The 17,935-nt window shown below is 45.9% G+C and overlaps 1 protein-coding gene across 1 annotated transcript in view; it reads left to right on the top strand.

Annotated features, from left to right (window-relative positions):
* The window catches only part of DYNC2H1 (dynein cytoplasmic 2 heavy chain 1), a 372,682-nt gene that overhangs the window by 25,201 nt on the left and 329,546 nt on the right, over positions 1-17,935 (top strand). Inside the window, exons 14-18 of the mRNA XM_034758872.1 lie at positions 6,099-6,251; positions 6,368-6,466; positions 9,968-10,107; positions 10,193-10,421; positions 11,083-11,210. Coding sequence (XP_034614763.1) covers positions 6,099-6,251; positions 6,368-6,466; positions 9,968-10,107; positions 10,193-10,421; positions 11,083-11,210 — 749 coding nt within the window. The remainder of the gene's footprint in view (positions 1-6,098; positions 6,252-6,367; positions 6,467-9,967; positions 10,108-10,192; positions 10,422-11,082; positions 11,211-17,935) is intronic.

Genomic DNA, 17,935 nt, shown 5'->3' with positions numbered 1-17,935 from the left:
AACAAACTTGTGAATGCAGGCTTTAATGAAGGCACATCCGAGACAGAGAAGAGCGAGCCCAACTAGAAGGGACACAAACAGGGACTGGAAATAGGATTTGTAGGGCGCAAGGCCAAGCCAATCGAGCCATGACCAAAACTGGAAGGACTCTCGTGACTCTCGGACAGTAGAGCTCAACATTTGCAGGTCTTTAACAATTGAGGACAAATTAGGAGAAATAGAAGGCAAAGAAATGCAGCATTTATCAGCAAAGTTGGTATATACTTCAGCAAATTTAGTACAAAATGAGGAAGATTGTAACAAATATTGAATCATTAATCTATTTTGAATACTATACTGAACAAGGGAATTTAACTGCTGATTAATTAAGGAGAGGCCCTTGCCCGTAGTATTAGCAAGCATTTCAATAGCAAGGGATTGAAACAGCACTTGATCACGTAACATCATATAACCAACAGGGTTAAAACTAACAATAGAGGAGGCGAGGGAGGAAGCTGCTGTTTGAAAACGAGTCCAAAAAGAGTGGGTACTACGATGGTGTCGGTGGCTAGATGGCAAGGTATAAATACCTCCGCCCTGTAGATACAGGGTGCCAATGGTGCATACGGGGATTGGGAGGAAGCACAGCAAATGCAACATTACTGCAAATCCAAAAGTGACCGGATCTTAAGGAAGAAACTGTGGTATGGCTCCACCCATTGTTGGTTACAGAATAAAAGCTGGATGCACGATTGATACATGCAGCCTCAGCATGGTGCATATGCTGGGCGTGAAACAGATACGTATGTGTTATGGAAGTATAGAAGGTTCCAAAAAAAATATTATAATTAAGACGATAAAAACAATTAATGGGAGGGGGATAGGTAAAATTAAGAGTTATTAATGGTGGCTTTTATAGGTTCTCGATGGCCAGAGACTTGGGGTTCTGTAAGCCAAACTAGTTGGCCGGTGTTAAACACGGGGGACCAAGGCGGCTTAGGTGTAGGTGAAATGTGAGGCCAGCGAGAGTAACTTTTGTTGAGTGCGATAATTACCTGCGGTAAAAATGAGCTCCAGTTTTTAAAATCAGGGTTCACATTCTTCTGTGGAGCAGGAGGTGGGCAGTAACTGCACATTAAAGTAATTACATGTGGAACAAAGAACTCCCGCCCTAGGGGATGGTGAGGTGCCCCATCAGACACAACCCAGGGATCATATTTTGCTTCAATGCATAACGGTTGGTGAGATGGGGGGGCTAAATGTTATCGCTGGGAGTTAGGGTCCATGCCTGCCAAGCTACCTTAACCTGGAAACATAGAAGCTGCCAGGTGCGAGTAGTGCCATGAAACTTGGGTAGAGGGGTACTTATAAGACACGGGATTAAATGAACACGTGGTCCAGACAAGGTACCTGGGATAGGGACTTGGGACCAGTGACGAGCACTGGACGCAGCCAGTAGCATTTTTCCCACCAGACCATAGTTATACTGGGGTCCAGACAGGCGATGGGCCCAATTGTAAGTGGCATTACCATGTTGCAATACAGTGAACCCTACATGGTGTTTTGTGATAAACAAATTAATGTTGAGGGGTTCTTGGGAATTAAAACGGGCGAGGGGGGGGTTAGAGGCGAACCAGCCAGCTAGCTTCTCTAAGCTTTTTTGTGCTGATGCATTCCACACTTCTCGGGAGCGTTTAGAAGAGAGAGAGCTTTGTAGGATTTCTAGGTTAGAAATTAATTGCGCTGGAATATATTGGCGGTGATAATTAAGGAGACCTAGTAGCTGCTGAAGCTCTCGTTTATTTTTTGGAGGGGCTTCTGTCCAAGGGTCTAATACGCCGGCTGGGGCTTGTGTGTGAATGGTGGGAGTGAAATGGAGTCCCAAGAATGAGAATTGCTGGCTGGCCTGCAGGTGGCTCTTTGTTTTGTTAATTTGCCACCCATCTGCTTCTAATGCATCTATTATCATTTGGGTGGTACGTTGAACTGCTTGTGGATTGGGCCCACAAATGACAATACCATCTACATAGGCTAACACAGACACATCCTGTAGGGGTTTTACCTTTTGTAATGTGATATTGAGATGGGACGATGCAAGTGCAGGTGAATTACAGAACCCCTGTGGGCAGACTTTCCATTTATATTGGACGCCCTTAAAAGCAAAATTTAAGATTCCTTGTGTGTCCTGGAGTGGGATTTGGTAAAACATATCTTTTAAATCAAGAGTACATGCCCACTGATTACTTGCATCGCTTAGCTGCCGCTGTATTTCTGGAATGGTGACAGAGCTGGAAAATGCGATAGGCTTTACACAGCTGTTAGCTTGTCTATAATCAATGACAAGGCGATATTTAGAGGGATCGCCGGGCTTGGGAATACCCCAACCCGTGGACAGAAAGGTGGATGCAGTAACCCTTTCTATCTTTTTCTCTTCTAGAAGCTGAGTGAGCAAAGCTTCAATAAGGGGAAGCCCTTTGGATTTTGTGGGGATGGGGGAAAATTTCCATGGCTGGGAGTTAACTACTTCGGGGGTATAGGGGGAATGATCGCCTACGGTTATAGGGAAGGCTTGCAGAATTTGATTATGCAGTTTAAATTTTTTAATATCTGAGACACCTAGCAGATTTTTTGATCCTAACAAGGCTTTTATTTTTCTTACGTATTTTTCATGGACAATTTTAACCCAAACCACGGGGTTTTTTTGTACTGCATTGAGGCCTTGAACAAACATAAAGGAGCCAGTAGTACAGTGGGGAACGTTGGGCTCAATAATGCTAACTTGAGCTCCAGTGTCTAATAAAAAGGAGGTGGGGGTGTCACCGTTAACTAACAGGGTGGCGTATGGGCGTTCATCGGTGGGATCTTTAATTTGGGCCGGGCAGCACCCGGCCCCTATTCGTTTTTTGACCTAACATAGTCCTCCCAATTTTTCCAGCCTAGCTGTTCAGCTATATTTTGCTGCTCTTGGTCTGACATTTCATGCAGGGCTTCTTTGGGGATTCCTTTGTTAAGAAGGAAGCCAAATCGTGCCCGTTCAGCTTTAGTTCGCTCAGGATATTTTTGGGGATTAAACTGACTCTTTGGAGGGTCTTTTGGTGGCGAATTAACTAGGAGGACAATAGGCGGGGGCGGCAGTGACAACTTAATTTTACTAACTACTTCAAATAATGTTAAGATGGATCTGCGAACAGCCGCATGTAAGTGCAGCATGGCACCAGTATCAGCTCCAGGGGCAGCTTCTAATGCTAAATCAACTGCCTCTGCTGAGACAGGAATTTGGGTGGGATCAGTAACATGTATAAAGGGTGTGGCCAGCAATTGCTGTTGAACAGTTAAATTAAGTGGGTTATTTACCAGGCTGCACGTGGCAATAGACTATATTGGTAAGGGATGCAAGGAGAGTATGGGTCACGATGCAAACTGCAGACACACACACACACACACACAGAACTAAAATTAATCAATTTAAAGTTTTATTGGGGATAATTACAAGGGGTAGGGGAGCAGCGTTTGATTAGCTAATAGAGTTAATAAAACTTAAAGCACACAATGACTAAAATATCTACTAACAATATTTATAAACAAAGATGCAGCATTTAGTAATAACTGATACTTACAAATACAAACCAAAGCATAACGACCAGCAAACGTAGAAACTCTGTTTGAAACACGTGAGCTGAGAGAGAGGCTTCGAGGTGATCAGGCTCGATTACGGGTGTACACAGGATACACAGGATTCGTTTTTCTTTCTCCTCTCCCTGCCTGCACATGGCAGGCAGGCCCATAAAGTACCAACTACGACATCATAGAAGTGTCATAGGGGACGGGGCCCAAAACCTGTTTGTGTTAGTTTCTGATTGGCACAAGCAAAGTTTACACCAAGTAGGGGAGCAGGTGCCTCAAAGTCTGGCTTCGCTCCCAAAAGGTGAGGAAATGCATATTGTTTTAGAATGCGTGCAACACTGAATGACAAAAGAAGAGGCCAGGGCAATACCGGTATGGGCAAGTTTTACAGGATGCAGACAGGAACTCATCTCAACAGTGCATGTCCTTTCAACCTTTTGCTGTTTTTGAGAATAGAGAAATATGTGAGCCTGTACCTTCTGTGGAGTATTGCAGAATGCAACCCCTTTCTTTTTTAACAGTTTTTGTCTATTTAGTACATATGATACATATATGTATTATTTATTCTTTAAATGAAATTAATTAAAAGGAATAGTTTAGCTCTTATGTCTCTAAAAACGTAGATCATCAAAAAATGTGGCTTTTGGAATTCTCTCCCTTTAGGTTTATTATTTCTGAGACTATTTTGGACTGTTTGAAAATAAACAGCTTATAATTTTAGATGAAAAATTAAAAATTCTCTATGTGCATTTGTTTTTTCACGTATGGATACTATTTGTTACTGTGGGTTAATGGTCAAAGACTTAAATATTTTTGTTTTGTGAACAAGGTGTTGGTTTACAGTTGATTAAGAAGAAGCTCACCATTTTTTTAAAGGACGTACTAGAACCTTATTTTAAGGAGTTTGAAATATAGAGAGATTTTTAGAAAGTGTCCAAATTGGTGACATTCATGTATTTTTTTTCCTTTTCTTCCTTCCCATTCCCTACTTTAAAGGGACATTATCACTTTAAAACTTTACCCTACTCTCTGAATTTATTTAACATAGCACTGGTACAGATAACTCTTGAGATTACTATAAGGGAAAGGCTGAAGATTTTTTTCCTCTATTTTTGCTGTGTATTTACTTTATTCATTGACATGCATTTTGTACGTCATGAGTTTCACTGTTTCCTAGGTATAGTCTGGTATGATCCTCTCTTCTGCTTGGTCCCCTTTATGCTGTGAAAAGGGCCTGAGTGCTGCAAAGAGGCTCTAAGAACCCCATATCTAATTAAGGAAGGTTCCCCAGTGCAAGCACTGTTGAAGGCAGCTGGAGTGCTGCCTCCAGAGAACCCCTCACAAGCCCTGGCAAAGCTGGGGACGGGAGGGACATGTCAGGGGTGGGGGTCACAGCATGAAGTGTTGCGGAGATTGGAGGCCACTGTGGCTCATAAGGCAGTCTGGGGAGGCTGCTGTAACTAAGGCCTGGTCTATACTACCCGCCTGAATCGGCGGGTAGAAATCGACCTCTCGGGGATCGATTTATCGCGTTCCGTCGGGACGCGACAATCGATCCCCGAATCGGCGCTCTAACTCCACCAGCGGAGGTGGTAGTAAGCGCCGCCGACAAAAAGCGGCAGAAGTCGATTTTGCCGCCGTCCTCACAACGGGGTAAGTCGGCTGTAATACGTCGAATTCAGCTACGCTATTCACGTAGCTGAATTTGCGTATCTTAAATCGACTCCCCGCTGTAGTGTAGATGTACCCTTAGACAGTCTTCCAGGACTAGCTATAGGTTGCACTGGAGGTCTCTCCAGCCCCCAAAATGGCCCAGGATTGGAGGGCACAAAGGTGGCTTAAAGCCATTATGGCCCCCCTTCCCTGGGCTGCAGATCATGTGCTGCATCTCTTAAGTCAGGAATGTATTCAAAATCTCATGCAAACGTGGCCCTTCTTCTATAATTTTTAAAATATAACCTTAGCAAGACATGTTCCAAAAAACAAGGAAAACTACAAAAATGCCTACATCATCCACGTAAACTGCAAGTCAGATTGTCTGAAAATATAATTTTTTACAATGTACTTTTGGACAGTTACTATTTTCATGGAGAACGTGTACATTTGGAGAAGTAAGTAGTTGTGGATCAGTTCATGGTTTACTCTGAGCAAAGATGCACTGGAGCAGAGGGGATGTGTGGCATCTCTGTGGCATTTCAGGCTGTGCATATTGGCTAGGTCCTCCATCTCTGTCAGGCTGCTGCGGAGTGGGCAGAGCCTTGATTCCTCCCCCCTTAAGCCACTTACTAGTTTAGCTACACTGGTGTGTTACAGAGCATATGCTGCGACAATATACTCCTTCCTGGAGCTGTAGGGAGACAGTGAGAGAGATTGACTCAAAGTCACAATCTCCTTCTGAAGCTGTCCCTTACTATGGGCTAGATTGCAAACTGATGATTTAGCTCTATATTTGTCATTAAACCTTAATATATTTTCTTTTTTCTTTTTCCCCCCAGCATTCGAAAGCTGGCTCTGGGGGAAAGACACAAATAACATGGGATAACCCTAAAGAATTAGAAGCTTATATTCAAAAACTACAAGCTGCTGCTGAACGGCTTTCCACTGAAAACAGAAAACTAAGGAAGTGGCATACTAACTTCATTGAAAAGGTATGTTTTAATAATAAAACTGAAATAACATTTTCTGGACCGTGCTTTCTTCCGTTTTCACTGTTGACAAATAAATAGTACAATATTTAGCACATTTAAACTTCTTTTTTTTACAGGTTGTAGTTCTCATGAACATTGATCTACTGCGGCAGCAGCAGCGTTGGAAGGATGGACTACAGGAACTTAGAACCGGTTTCGCCAGCCTTGAGTCACAGGCATGGTTTCATTATTGTATTGTAGGCTATGAAGTAATTTTAAATGGAATTTTCAGTAACGGAGAATTAATAATAAAAATGCAAAGGTTCCAAAAATCTATGATCCCAAGGCAGCATAGGATATATGTGTAGACTTTAAATTTAGACGTGCATTTACTTTTTAAATCAGTGGTCTCCAACCTTTTTACACCCAAGATCATTTTTTGAATTTAAGGACAACCCAGGATCTACTCTGCCCCTTCCCTGAGGCCCTGCCCCTTCCCCAAAGTCCCGCCCCACTCACTCCATCCCCCCCTTTCTCTGTCACTCTCTCTCCCCCACCCTCACTCACTTTCACTGGGCTAGGGTAAGGGTTTGGGGTTTCGGATGGGGTGCGGGCTCTGGGTTGGGGCCGAGGGGTTTGTAGTATGGTAGGGGGCTCTGGGCTGAGCCTGGGCAGGGGGTTGGGGTGCAGGAAGGGGTGAGGGGTACAAGCTCTGGGAGGGAGTTTGGGTGCAGGAGGGGGCTCCAGAGTGGGGCAGTGTTGGGGTGCAGGAGGGGGTACAAGGTGCTGGCTCTGGGAGGGGGTCAGGGCTGGGGCTTGGGGTGCAGAAGGGGGCATGGGGTGCTGGCTCCAGGAGGGGGCACAGAATTGATTTGGGGTTCTGGCTCTGGGAGGGGGCTCAGGGCTGGGCTTGGGGTGCAGGAGGTGGTTTGGGGTGCTGGCTCTGGGAAGGGCTCTGGGCTGGGGATTGGGGTACAGGAAGGCATATGGGGTTCTGGCTCTGGGAAGGGCTCAGGGCTGGGGTGCAGGATGGGATTCAGGGTGCAGGAGGGGTTCAGGATGCTGGCTCTGGGAGAGGGTTCAGGGCTGGGGGTTGGGGTGTGGCCTTTTGCCGGGCAGCACTTACTCCAACGGCTCTCAGTCAGTGGTGCAGCGTGGCTGCCACTAAGGCAGGCTCCCTGCCTACCTTGGCCCCACACCACTCCTGGAAAGCGCCAACGCGACCCTGCGGCCCCTGGGAGTGAGCAGGCAGTACATGGATCCGTGTGCTGCCCCTCTCTCAAGCACCACCCCACAGCTCCCATTTGCCACTACTTCCCATTCCCGGCCAATGGGAGCTGTGGGGGCGGTGCTTAGAGGTAGGAGCAGTGTGCTGAGGTGCGGCGGGAGACCCCTGCCTCTCCTCCCCTCCCCCCCGCGGGGCCGTGCTGACTGCTTCTGGGAGTGGCATGGGGCCGAGGCAGGCCTGGAGCCTGTCTTAGTGGCAGCCCCACTGCGCAGCCAGATATCGTGATGGACTGGGAGATCCTTCAGGATCGACTAGTCGATCACAATCGACCGGTTGGTGACCACTGTTTTAAATAATGATGAGTTTTTTTTTTCCTTCCTTACCTGCCAAGTACTAATTACACAGTACTATTTTAACAATAAGAGTTGGTGACACTGCTATTACATAAGCCAAAGCAAGGAACGCTCTTTTGAGATACCTTTTAAGTCAATGGGAGTTTTTCTACTGACATCAGCAGTTATGGGATTATACCCTTAAATGGTTGTGCACAGTGGGGTTCTGGCATCTAGATGTTACCATAATACTAGTAAATAATTAAAATAATCAGAAAGTTCTGGTGACCTCAGCTGCACTAAAGTTCCTCCAAGATATTTGATGGGGGTCCTAAAACCAAACATCATAACAGGATAATGGTGAGACAGGCATATCAGACGCCCCAACTGAGTATCACATGTCAAAATTAATCAGATTGATAGATTAGACAAGCCTTTGGCAGCCTTTTTAGTTGCCATTACCTCCAAAAGACAGGTTTTGAAATTAGTTCAATTATCTATACAAGAGCCAAACTGCTGTTGTCATGAGAAAATGTCTCACCACTCCAGAAACCTTTCTGCCCAAGGTAAATTCTTCTTTTCACCGTCCCTGGGAAATAGTTTTCCTATCATTTGTTCCAAATGTTGGCATTCTCTTGGAAAGGTTGTGGCATAAATGGGAATTGCTAGAGCTCTAAAGCATACAGAGTATGCAAACCAATTTCCCCTGTTCATCTTATTCCATCCAAAATGGCAGGGTCTTAGGGCCTCTATGGAAGCAAGATGTACCAGTTGACATGCTGTGCATTTGGGAAACCATTCATGGAGAGAATTGGGGTTCCCTTTACAAGGTACTAAATTGCATTATGAGAAGAAATAGTCTGAGCCTCATCCAAGGAAGATTTGCAAAGTGGGTTTCCTTTCCTCTGCAGAACCATCCTTTAGTAGAAAGGTGCTGCAAATAATTCCTTAAATTACAAAGCTTTTGTATCATGTGGGGGGAACTTCCATTTCTGTTTATTATTATGCTGTAATAATAATTACAATTCTGCTTTGTTCTCTCCTTCCATTTCTGTGAATTACTGATCACTACTTCTCATTTATTATGTATGAGGAGAGTAGCTATGCAGCAGAATGAGAAATTTCTTATCTGATAATGTTCTTCCGGTTAACAACTCTCCTCATTCACCCCACCCTGGTAGTCTGGTAAATGACCAGAATGCAATTTGTAACGTGAACATTTTTCTCTAAAGAGGGACTTAAACACAATTGCCTCCTTAAGATTACCTTATACCATTTTAAATTGGTTTCTTAATTGATGGAGTGTTTCTAGAGCTTTGGAAGAACTCTTCTAGGGGCCTTAGTTCAAGAGCTGGGCTCAGACCTGGAGACTCCAGCAACAACATTAGACTGTCTGAATTCCACACGTGAGAGGAATAATCCATTTGTGATGAATGAGGAGAGAAACTGCTAACAGAAAAAGAATGATCAGTTAAGAAATTTATCATTCCTTTTGTCCTTTGAAAATTTGCTGCAGTAGTGTAATTGGTTTACAAAGTAACTTTTTACTGATTTTGAACTACATGTTATAGCTGTAGACTTCCTCACAGTGCAATACAACAGATTCCAGTAAAATTCTCTTTAATCACTCCTGCTAATGTGCTTTCATCCTGTAGAGACTGTCTTCAGTGACTAATGTCCTTGCTTTGAGAGACAAGATCTAAAATGTATTTATTAAGTAATACTAATTCTTCAAATCACACAGGATTTTCAAAAACAGGTACCTAAAGATAGGCTTCTAAATCATAGGAACATAGGTATTTTCATACCAGATCAGACCCCTGGCTCATCTAGTCCAGTATCCTGTCTCCAACTGTGGCCAGTACCAGATGCTTCAGAGGAAGGTGCAGGCACTGCACAGTAGACAGATGTGGGACAATCTGCTTCTGTAAAGACCTCATCCTAACATGTAATAGAGTTTGTCTTAAGCCCTGAAGCATGAGATATTTTTATCCCTAACAATTCTTTGTTTGCACTAAGTGTTATAACACCTTTTCTTATTATCCATATAAACATCTAGTCCCTCTTTGAATTTTACTAAGTTCCTGGGCTCAGTGACATCTTGTGGCACTAGTTCCACAGTCTCATCATGCACTGAGGAAAGATATGTAAATGAAATAAATGTTATTACATTTTAGGGTTTCCTTCCTCGTGATATGAAAGCATGGAGACAACACTGGAATCATCAACTTTATAAAGCTCTGGAGCATCAATATCAAATGGGTTTGGAGGCACTCAATGAGAATCTACCGGAAATAAATATTGATTTAACTTATAAGTAAGATATTTTTCCTACTGTTAAAATATTGTAGCTGGAAATTGTCTAAAATATTAATTTTTATATGGTTTGTTTCACTTTCTAGACAAGGAAGATTACAATTCAAACCCCCTTTTGAAGAAGTACGAGCTAGATACTACAGAGAAATGAAGAGATTCATCTCCATTCCAAATCAGTTTAGAGGAGTGAGTGAAACAGAAGAGGAGTCCATCTTCACTATTATGACTGAAAGAAATGCACGTGGATTTCTGACTACTTTCAATAAAGCAGAGGATTTGTTCAGAAGACTGGCAGAAGTTTCAAACCAATTTAAGGTTTGTACGGTATTTTGATTGAGTCAGACTTTTTGTTTTAGAGCTAATTACAATTATTTTTAGGGATGAATCATTTTAGAAGAAGAGGAGCATTGATTTTTGTTAGTCTCTGTTGTAGGTGCTGGAACTGCACCCCCTGGCTTGAAGTAGTTTCCATTATATACAGGGTTCACAATGTCGGTCAATGGCTCTCAGCACTCCCACTATAAGAATTGTTCCAGCACCCCTGGTCTCTGAACATTCTGGTCCTGATTTAGCAAAGCACTTAACATATGCTTAATTTTAAGCATATGAGTAAGTCCATCCCTAGTCAACAAAACCCTTAAGCACATGCCTACCTTGAAGCATATTTGTAGTTCCCGTTGAAACCTTAATATTGTAAGAGACCGTCACCCCTTGTTCAAGTTTGTTTTACAGTATCATTAAAAAGTGTGGCCATGTTATACCAGTCTATGCCTTCTGATTTGAGCACTGACTAATGTAAAATATCTTTGTGTGAAGAAGAGAACCTCCAGTTATCGTTAAAATGATTGAGTTGAAAGGGTGATAGATTAAGAACATAAAAATAGATTACTCTTTTTATTAATATTAACATCAAGTAATGCTTCATAATTTTAACATTTTACTTATTTTTTTCATAATCAAATACAATATTGAAAAGGAATGGATTATAATTGGGCAAGTAGATATGGAAACTCTGGTGGAAAAACATCTTTCCAGTGAACAAGATTGGGAAAAAAACTTTAAAGCATTAAAAGGGAAAGGGAAAGAAGTGGAACGCCTTCCAAGGTACAGTTTACCTAAACATTTTTGTGTGTGAACAATGGATGCTTTCACTGGCCAATCACTGTAGTGTAAATAGCGTAACAGAAATACACATTCTATATGAAAAAAATCAGGCAGAATTTCAGCAGTGCTTTTTAACATCTGTGTACCTTTATACTTTTTTTAACTCCTCGTTCTTCAGATTAGTGTTACAGAACTTTATGACTTTGAGTCCAAACCAACTCCCATTGAAATCAATTGCAAGACTCCCGTTGACTTCATGGGAATTGAGTCAGGCACTTATAGATTAAGGCAGGGGTAGGCAACCTATGGCACATGTGCCAAAGGCGGCACATGAGCTGATTTTCAGGGGCACTCACACTGCCCGGGTCCTGGCCACCGGTCTGAGGGGCTCTGCATTTTAATTTAATTTTTAAATTAAGCTTCTTAAACATTTTAAAAACCTTATTTACTTTACATACAACAATAGTTTAGTTATATATTCTAGACTTATAGAAAGAGACCTTCTAAAAACATTAAAATGTATGACTGGCACGCGAAACCTTAAATTAGAGTGAATAAATGAAAACTCGGCACACCACTTCTGAAAGGTTGCCGACCCCTGGATTAAGGCCTGATCAAACACATACACTAGGCATAGTGCTTGTAGCTCTTAACAGTTGAATTGACTAAGTACTGTTCCAGTTAATAAGTACTTGGGACCTTTAGGGCCTGATGTTGCAAACACTTATGCTCATGAGTAATTCATGCCTAAATATTTGTAGGATTGGGCCCTGAGGCCTTGATCCCACATTGCGATATGCCAGTGTGGACCCTTGTACCTGTGAATTCACATCCACATGGATGTCAGTGCACTGCCAGAGTGCAGAAGTCTGGGTTGCAGATACTGTTGCAGGATCAAGATCTAAAGGTCCAAACCTGCCAGTACTTAAGTATGTACTTTACTTTATTCATGTGTAGTAGATCCTTTGACTTTAGTGACAGTATTCATGTGTAAAGTTAAGTACATGCAGGGTCAGGGTCTTAGCTGGTAATTGCTTCCAGTAAAACTGTATATACAGTGATTGTAGTATTTGAACATAATTACATATTGTGACAGACCCAGACCAGAGTCTGGTAGAGGGCAAATATACTGGTCACTGGATGAGTAGTTTTCTGTTCCCTGAGTGACCAGAGCAGGGGCTGCACTAGAGTAATCAGGAACCTGCTAGAACCAGTTAAGGCAGGCAAGCTAATTAGGACACCTGGAGCCAATTAAGAAGAAGCTGCTAGAATCAATTAAGGCAGGCTAATCAGGGCATCTGGGTTTTAAAAGGAGCTGACTTCAGTTTGTGGTGCGAGTGTGAGGAGCTGGGAGCAAGAGGTGCAAGGAGCAGAGAGTGAGAGGGTGTGCTGCTGGAGGACTGAGGAGCACAAGCGTTATCGGACACCAGGAGGAAGGTCCTGTGGTAAGAATAAGGAAGGTGTTTGGAGGAGGCCATGTGGAAATAGCCCAGGGAGTTGTAGCTGTCATGCAGCTGTTACAGGAGGCACTATAGACAGCTGCAGTCCACAGGGCCCTGGGCTGGAACCTGGAGTAGAGGGCGGGCCCGGGTTCCCCCCAAACCTCCCAATTGACCTGGACTGTGGGTTCTTCCAGAGGGGACGGTCTCTGGGCTGTTCCCCAACCCACATGGTGAATCTCTGAAGCAAGAAAATCTGCCAATAAGCGTAGGACCCACCAAGATAGAGGAGGAACTTTGTCACACTGGTGTCAAGAGTGGGATCTTGGGGTGCACAGCGCGGCGGAAGATGGAGGGTGATTTAAAAAAAAAAAGGGAGAAGGTTTATTTTTTTTCACCACAATGGATGACGTAATGCGGGCACTGATACAAGCTACAGTGGCCCAGCTGGAGGCTAACCGTGTCCAGGCAGCCGCCCAACAGGAGGCAGTGCGGCTGCAGCAAGAGACTAATCGCCTGCTGATGGACCAGGCTGCTCAAGACCGAGCTATGTTGCGGGAACTGGTAAACCAGGTAAAGTCCCTTACAGAGCTGAATCCCGGCCATGATGGGACGCGGCTTATACGGGCCAGCTATTGGCTGCAGAAAATGACACGGGAGGATGATGTAGAGACATATCTTCTGGCCTTTGAGAGGACAGCCCTATGGGAGGCCTGGCCTCGAGATCAGTGCTCTGGCATCCTTGCCCCATTCCTGTGTGGGGAGGCTCAGAAGGCCTACCATGATCTGCCTGAAGAGGCTGCAGCAGATTACCCCCAGCTGAAAGCAGAGATCCTGGCCAGATCTGGGATAACGACAGCAGTGCGGGCCCAGCAGTATCGCGGTTGGAGGTATCAGGAAGACAAAACCCCGCGGTCCCAATTGTATGACCTCATCCATCTCGCACGAAAGTGGTTGCAAACAGAGTCCCGGAGTCCGGAAGAGATACTAGCAGTTCTGGTCATCGACCGATACATGAGGGGCCTACCACCAGACCTTCGTGTTTGGGTAAGCCAGAACGAACCCTCCACCTATGACGAGGTTGTCACTCTGGTAGAGAGGCGAAGGACAGCGAGGGAGCTGACCCAACCAGTTAAGGAAGAGGCATCCCGGGTTAAACTAGCAGCACCAAGCCCTAAAGTTCGGGTGACTGGGCCACCATGAGGGCCCAGGTGGAAAAAGAGAGAGGCTGAAGGGCCCATAGAGGCCACAAAGAGTCGGAGCACTGAGGGAGAAGAGGGTCGTGATGTTAGACTGCCCAAACCAAGAGACCGGGGAACGCCTAGGGCTCCATACAGATGTTATGCCTGCGGGGAGTGGGGACACATAGCTGCACAGTGTCCCAGTGCTGAGGAGCCTATGCAGTGCAACCTGGGGAACTGGGCAGATCCATGCTCCCTAATCCACCTTGTGGGGGTCTCACTAACCCCACATATGCATACCAGACCAGTGAAACTAAATGGGGTAGGGACCACGGCACTGATTGATTCGGGGAGTGCTATCACGCTTATCTCAGGGAAGCTCGTGAAGCGTAGTCAGCTGCTGCAGGCTAAACGTACGGGGATAACATGTGTCCATGGGACAGTTAGTTACTACCCCACCATGCCAGTAAAAATCGAGATCCAAGGGAACACTACTGAGGTAGCAGCAGGTGTAGTCCTTAAACTCCCATACCCGGTGCTCATAGGGAGGGACTTCCCAGGGTTTGGAAACTTACTCCCAGTAGGGGGATTGGAGAAAGATGGGGACCCTAAAATTGGTGAGGCATCCACAGCAGACTGTCAACCCCCAATCTTCTCTGAAATATCCCCAGATTTGTTCTCCACTCCCAGACAGGGTAGAAAGACAAAAAGGGAAAGAAGGGCAGCTAAGGCCTTGGGAACCCGAATACTGACCCAAAGCTAGAGGGTCGCTCTTGTAGGTAGGTGGACCCGCGCAGCTGAAAAGGAGGCCACGCAGGAGGGAGAAGCACCTGAGTCTGACCCCCACCCTAATGCTTCTGAACCAGTAGAGGCAACAGAGACTGGACCCCTAGATCTTGGGCAGATTAGCCCCGGGAGAGGAAATTTTGGACGGGACTAGGCAGAAGACCCAAGGTATGACAACATTAGGAAGGAGGTGAATGAAATAGATGGAGTCCCCGTGGAAGGGAAAACCCAGGGACCGGGACCCTACTTCATAATGAAGAAGGATCTCTTATACCGGGTTGCACCAGTACAGGGGCAGAAGGTACAGCAGATCCTAGTACCTCAAAAACACCAGAACGCTGTATTAAGTCTTGCTCATAGTCATCTTTTTGGGGGGCATTTGGGGTAGAGAAGACCCTGGCACGAGTCCTACGACGGTTCTTCTGGCCCGGAGTACATGAAGAAGTGCGGAGGTACTGTGCCTCCTGCCCGGAGTGTCAGCTGCACAGTCCCCGTCCCCACTTGAGGGCACCTTTAGTACCCCTTCCCATCATAGAGGTCCCCTTTGAGCGAATAGCCATGGACCTAGTGGGACCCCTGGAGAAGACGGCTCGGGGCCACCAATATATACTTGTTGTTTTGGATTATGCTACTCGCTATCCAGAAGCCGTCCCCCTGCGGAACACGGCCTCTAAAACTATAGCCAAAGAGCTGGCGGGGATCTTTGCCCAAATGGGGCTACCGAAGGAGATATTAACCGACCAAGGAACCCCATTTATGTCAAAGCTAATGAAGGACCTCTGTACGCTGCTCCATATACATACCCTGAGAACTGCGGTCTACCATCCGCAGACTGATGGGTTGGTAGAAAGGTTTACCGAACCCTCAAGGCTATGATAAGGAAAGTGGTAAGTCGGGACGGGAAGGATTGGGACACCCTACTACCCTACCTTATGTTCGCTATCCGGGAGGTACCTCAGGCCTCAACTGGGTTTTCCCCCTTCAAGTTATTATACGGCGTCACCCCCATGGCATACTAGATATCGCCAAAGAGATCTGGGAAGAGGAACCCAATGAGGGGAGAAATATAATAGAGCATGTAATGCAGATGCGAGACCGGATAGCCCGGGTTACCCCTATTGTACGGGAACATTTGGAGAAGGCCCAGGAGGCCCAGCGAACCAATTACAATCGCCAGGCAAAAGTGCGACAGTTCCAACCAGGGGATCCGGATTATGGTGTTGGTACCCACGGCAGAAAGCAAGTTTCTGGCCCAATGGCAGGGGCCCTATGAGGTGGTTGAACCCATGGGGGAAGTAATCTACAAAGTGCGGCAGCCAGGACGCAGAAAACAAGAACAGATTTATCACGTTAACCTTCTGAAACCAAGGCATGCACAAGAGGCATGCACAACGGTCCAAAAAAACCTAACCCAGGAAAACAAGCCTTCCAAACAGGTGAGAGTGTCTCCCGATTTAACACCAGACGAGAAGAATGAGGTGTCTGAGATGATCTTCCGGAATCAAGATGCGTTCTCGACAAAACCAGGTTGAACAACCGAGGCACATCACCACATTGTCATGAACCCTGGGGCCAGAGTAACAATGAGGCCCTATCGGGTGCCAATGGCAAAAAGGGAGGAAATAAAAGCAGAAGTAAAAAAAATGCTGGAGTTGGGGATCATCGAAGAATCCCACAGTCAGTGGTCCAGCCCAGTCGTGCTGGTGTCCAAACCTGATGGCACCACAAGATTTTGCAATGACTTCCGGCGACTAAACGAAGTATCCCAGTTCGACGTGTACCCCATACCTGGCATAGATGAGCTAGTGGACCGTCTGGGTAATGCCGGGTACTTGACTACCCTAGACTTGACAAAGGGGTACTGGCAGATTCCCCTTGCAGAAGACGCAAAGGAAAAGACTGCGTTCTCTACACCAGAGGGTCTTTTTCAATATACTGTCCTCCCTTTTGGACTACATGGGGCCCCAGCTACCTTCCAGCGCCTCATGGACAAGCTATTACACCCGCATAACAATTATGCTGCTGCCTACTTGGACGATGTGGTCATTCATACCCCAGACTGGGAAACCCACCTGCAGAAGGTGGAGGCAGTCCTCGATACCTTCAGGCGAGCTGGCCTTACAGCAAACCCTGCCAAGTGCGCGGTAGGGTTTACAGAGGCCAAATATCTTGGCTACATTGTGGGACGAGGTCTGGTAAAATCCCAAGTGAACAAGTTAGAGGCCATCCAAAATTGGCCCCGACCAAGTCGCAAGAAACAAGTCCGGGCGTTCCTAGATATGGTGGGGTATTACCGACGATTTATCCCCCACTTTGCCACAAGGGCAAGCCCCCTAACAGACCTAGTGAAAGCCCATGGACGTGATCTGGTGAGATGATCTGACGCAGCAGAGGAAGCATTCACAGACCTACGGACTGCCTTCTGCACTAACCCCATACTGATAGCTCCTGATTTCACCAAGGAGTTTATCCTGCAGACGGATGCATTGGAAGTAGGGTTGGGGGCCGTTCTATCACAGCTGGTCGGGGAGGAGGAACACCCAATTATATACCTCAGTCGGAAACTCCTTCCAAGGGAACAAAAATATGCAGTGGTGGAGAGAGAATGCCTCGCTGTAAAATGGGCCATGGAAACATTGCGCTACTACCTGCTCGGGCGCAGATTTGTCCTCATGACTGACCATGCCCCTCTTCAATGGATGCAGTGGAACAAGGGGAAGAACACAAGGGTGACCAGATGGTTCTTATCCCTCCAACCTTTCCAGTTCCGTGTGCAACACAGAGCAGGGAGCCGCCATGGCAACGCTGATGGCTTGTCACATGTGCACTGTCTGGCGTCCCAAGCTGCCCAACCCCTTGGCGTTGAGCACGGGGGCGGGATATGTGACAGACCCAGACCAGTGGGGTACAGGAGTCTGGTAGGGGGCAAATATACTGGTCACTGGATGAGTAGTTTTCTGTTCCCTGAGTGACCAGAGCAGGGGCTGCACTAGAGTAATCAGGAACCTGCTAGAACCAGTTAAGGCAGGCAGGCTAATTAGGACACCTGGAGCCAATTAAGAAGAAGCTGCTAGAATCAATTAAGGCAGGCTAATCAGGGCATCTGGGTTTTAAAAGGAGCTGACTTCAGTTTGTGGTGCGAGTGTGAGGAGCTGGGAGCAAGAGGCGCAAGGAGCAGAGAGTGAGAGGGTGTGCTGCTGGCGACTGAGGAGCACAAGCGTTATCGGACACCAGGAGGAAGGTCCTGTGGTAAGAATAAGGAAGGAGTTTGGAGGAGGCCATGTGGAAATAGCCCAGGGAGTTGTAGCTGTCATGCAGT

The sequence above is a fragment of the Trachemys scripta genome, chromosome 1 (genome assembly GCF_013100865.1).
Source record: "Trachemys scripta elegans isolate TJP31775 chromosome 1, CAS_Tse_1.0, whole genome shotgun sequence".
Lineage (NCBI taxonomy): Eukaryota > Metazoa > Chordata > Testudines > Emydidae > Trachemys > Trachemys scripta.
Note: the sequence above shows the minus strand (reverse complement) of the source record. Positions and strands in the feature narration are given on the sequence as shown.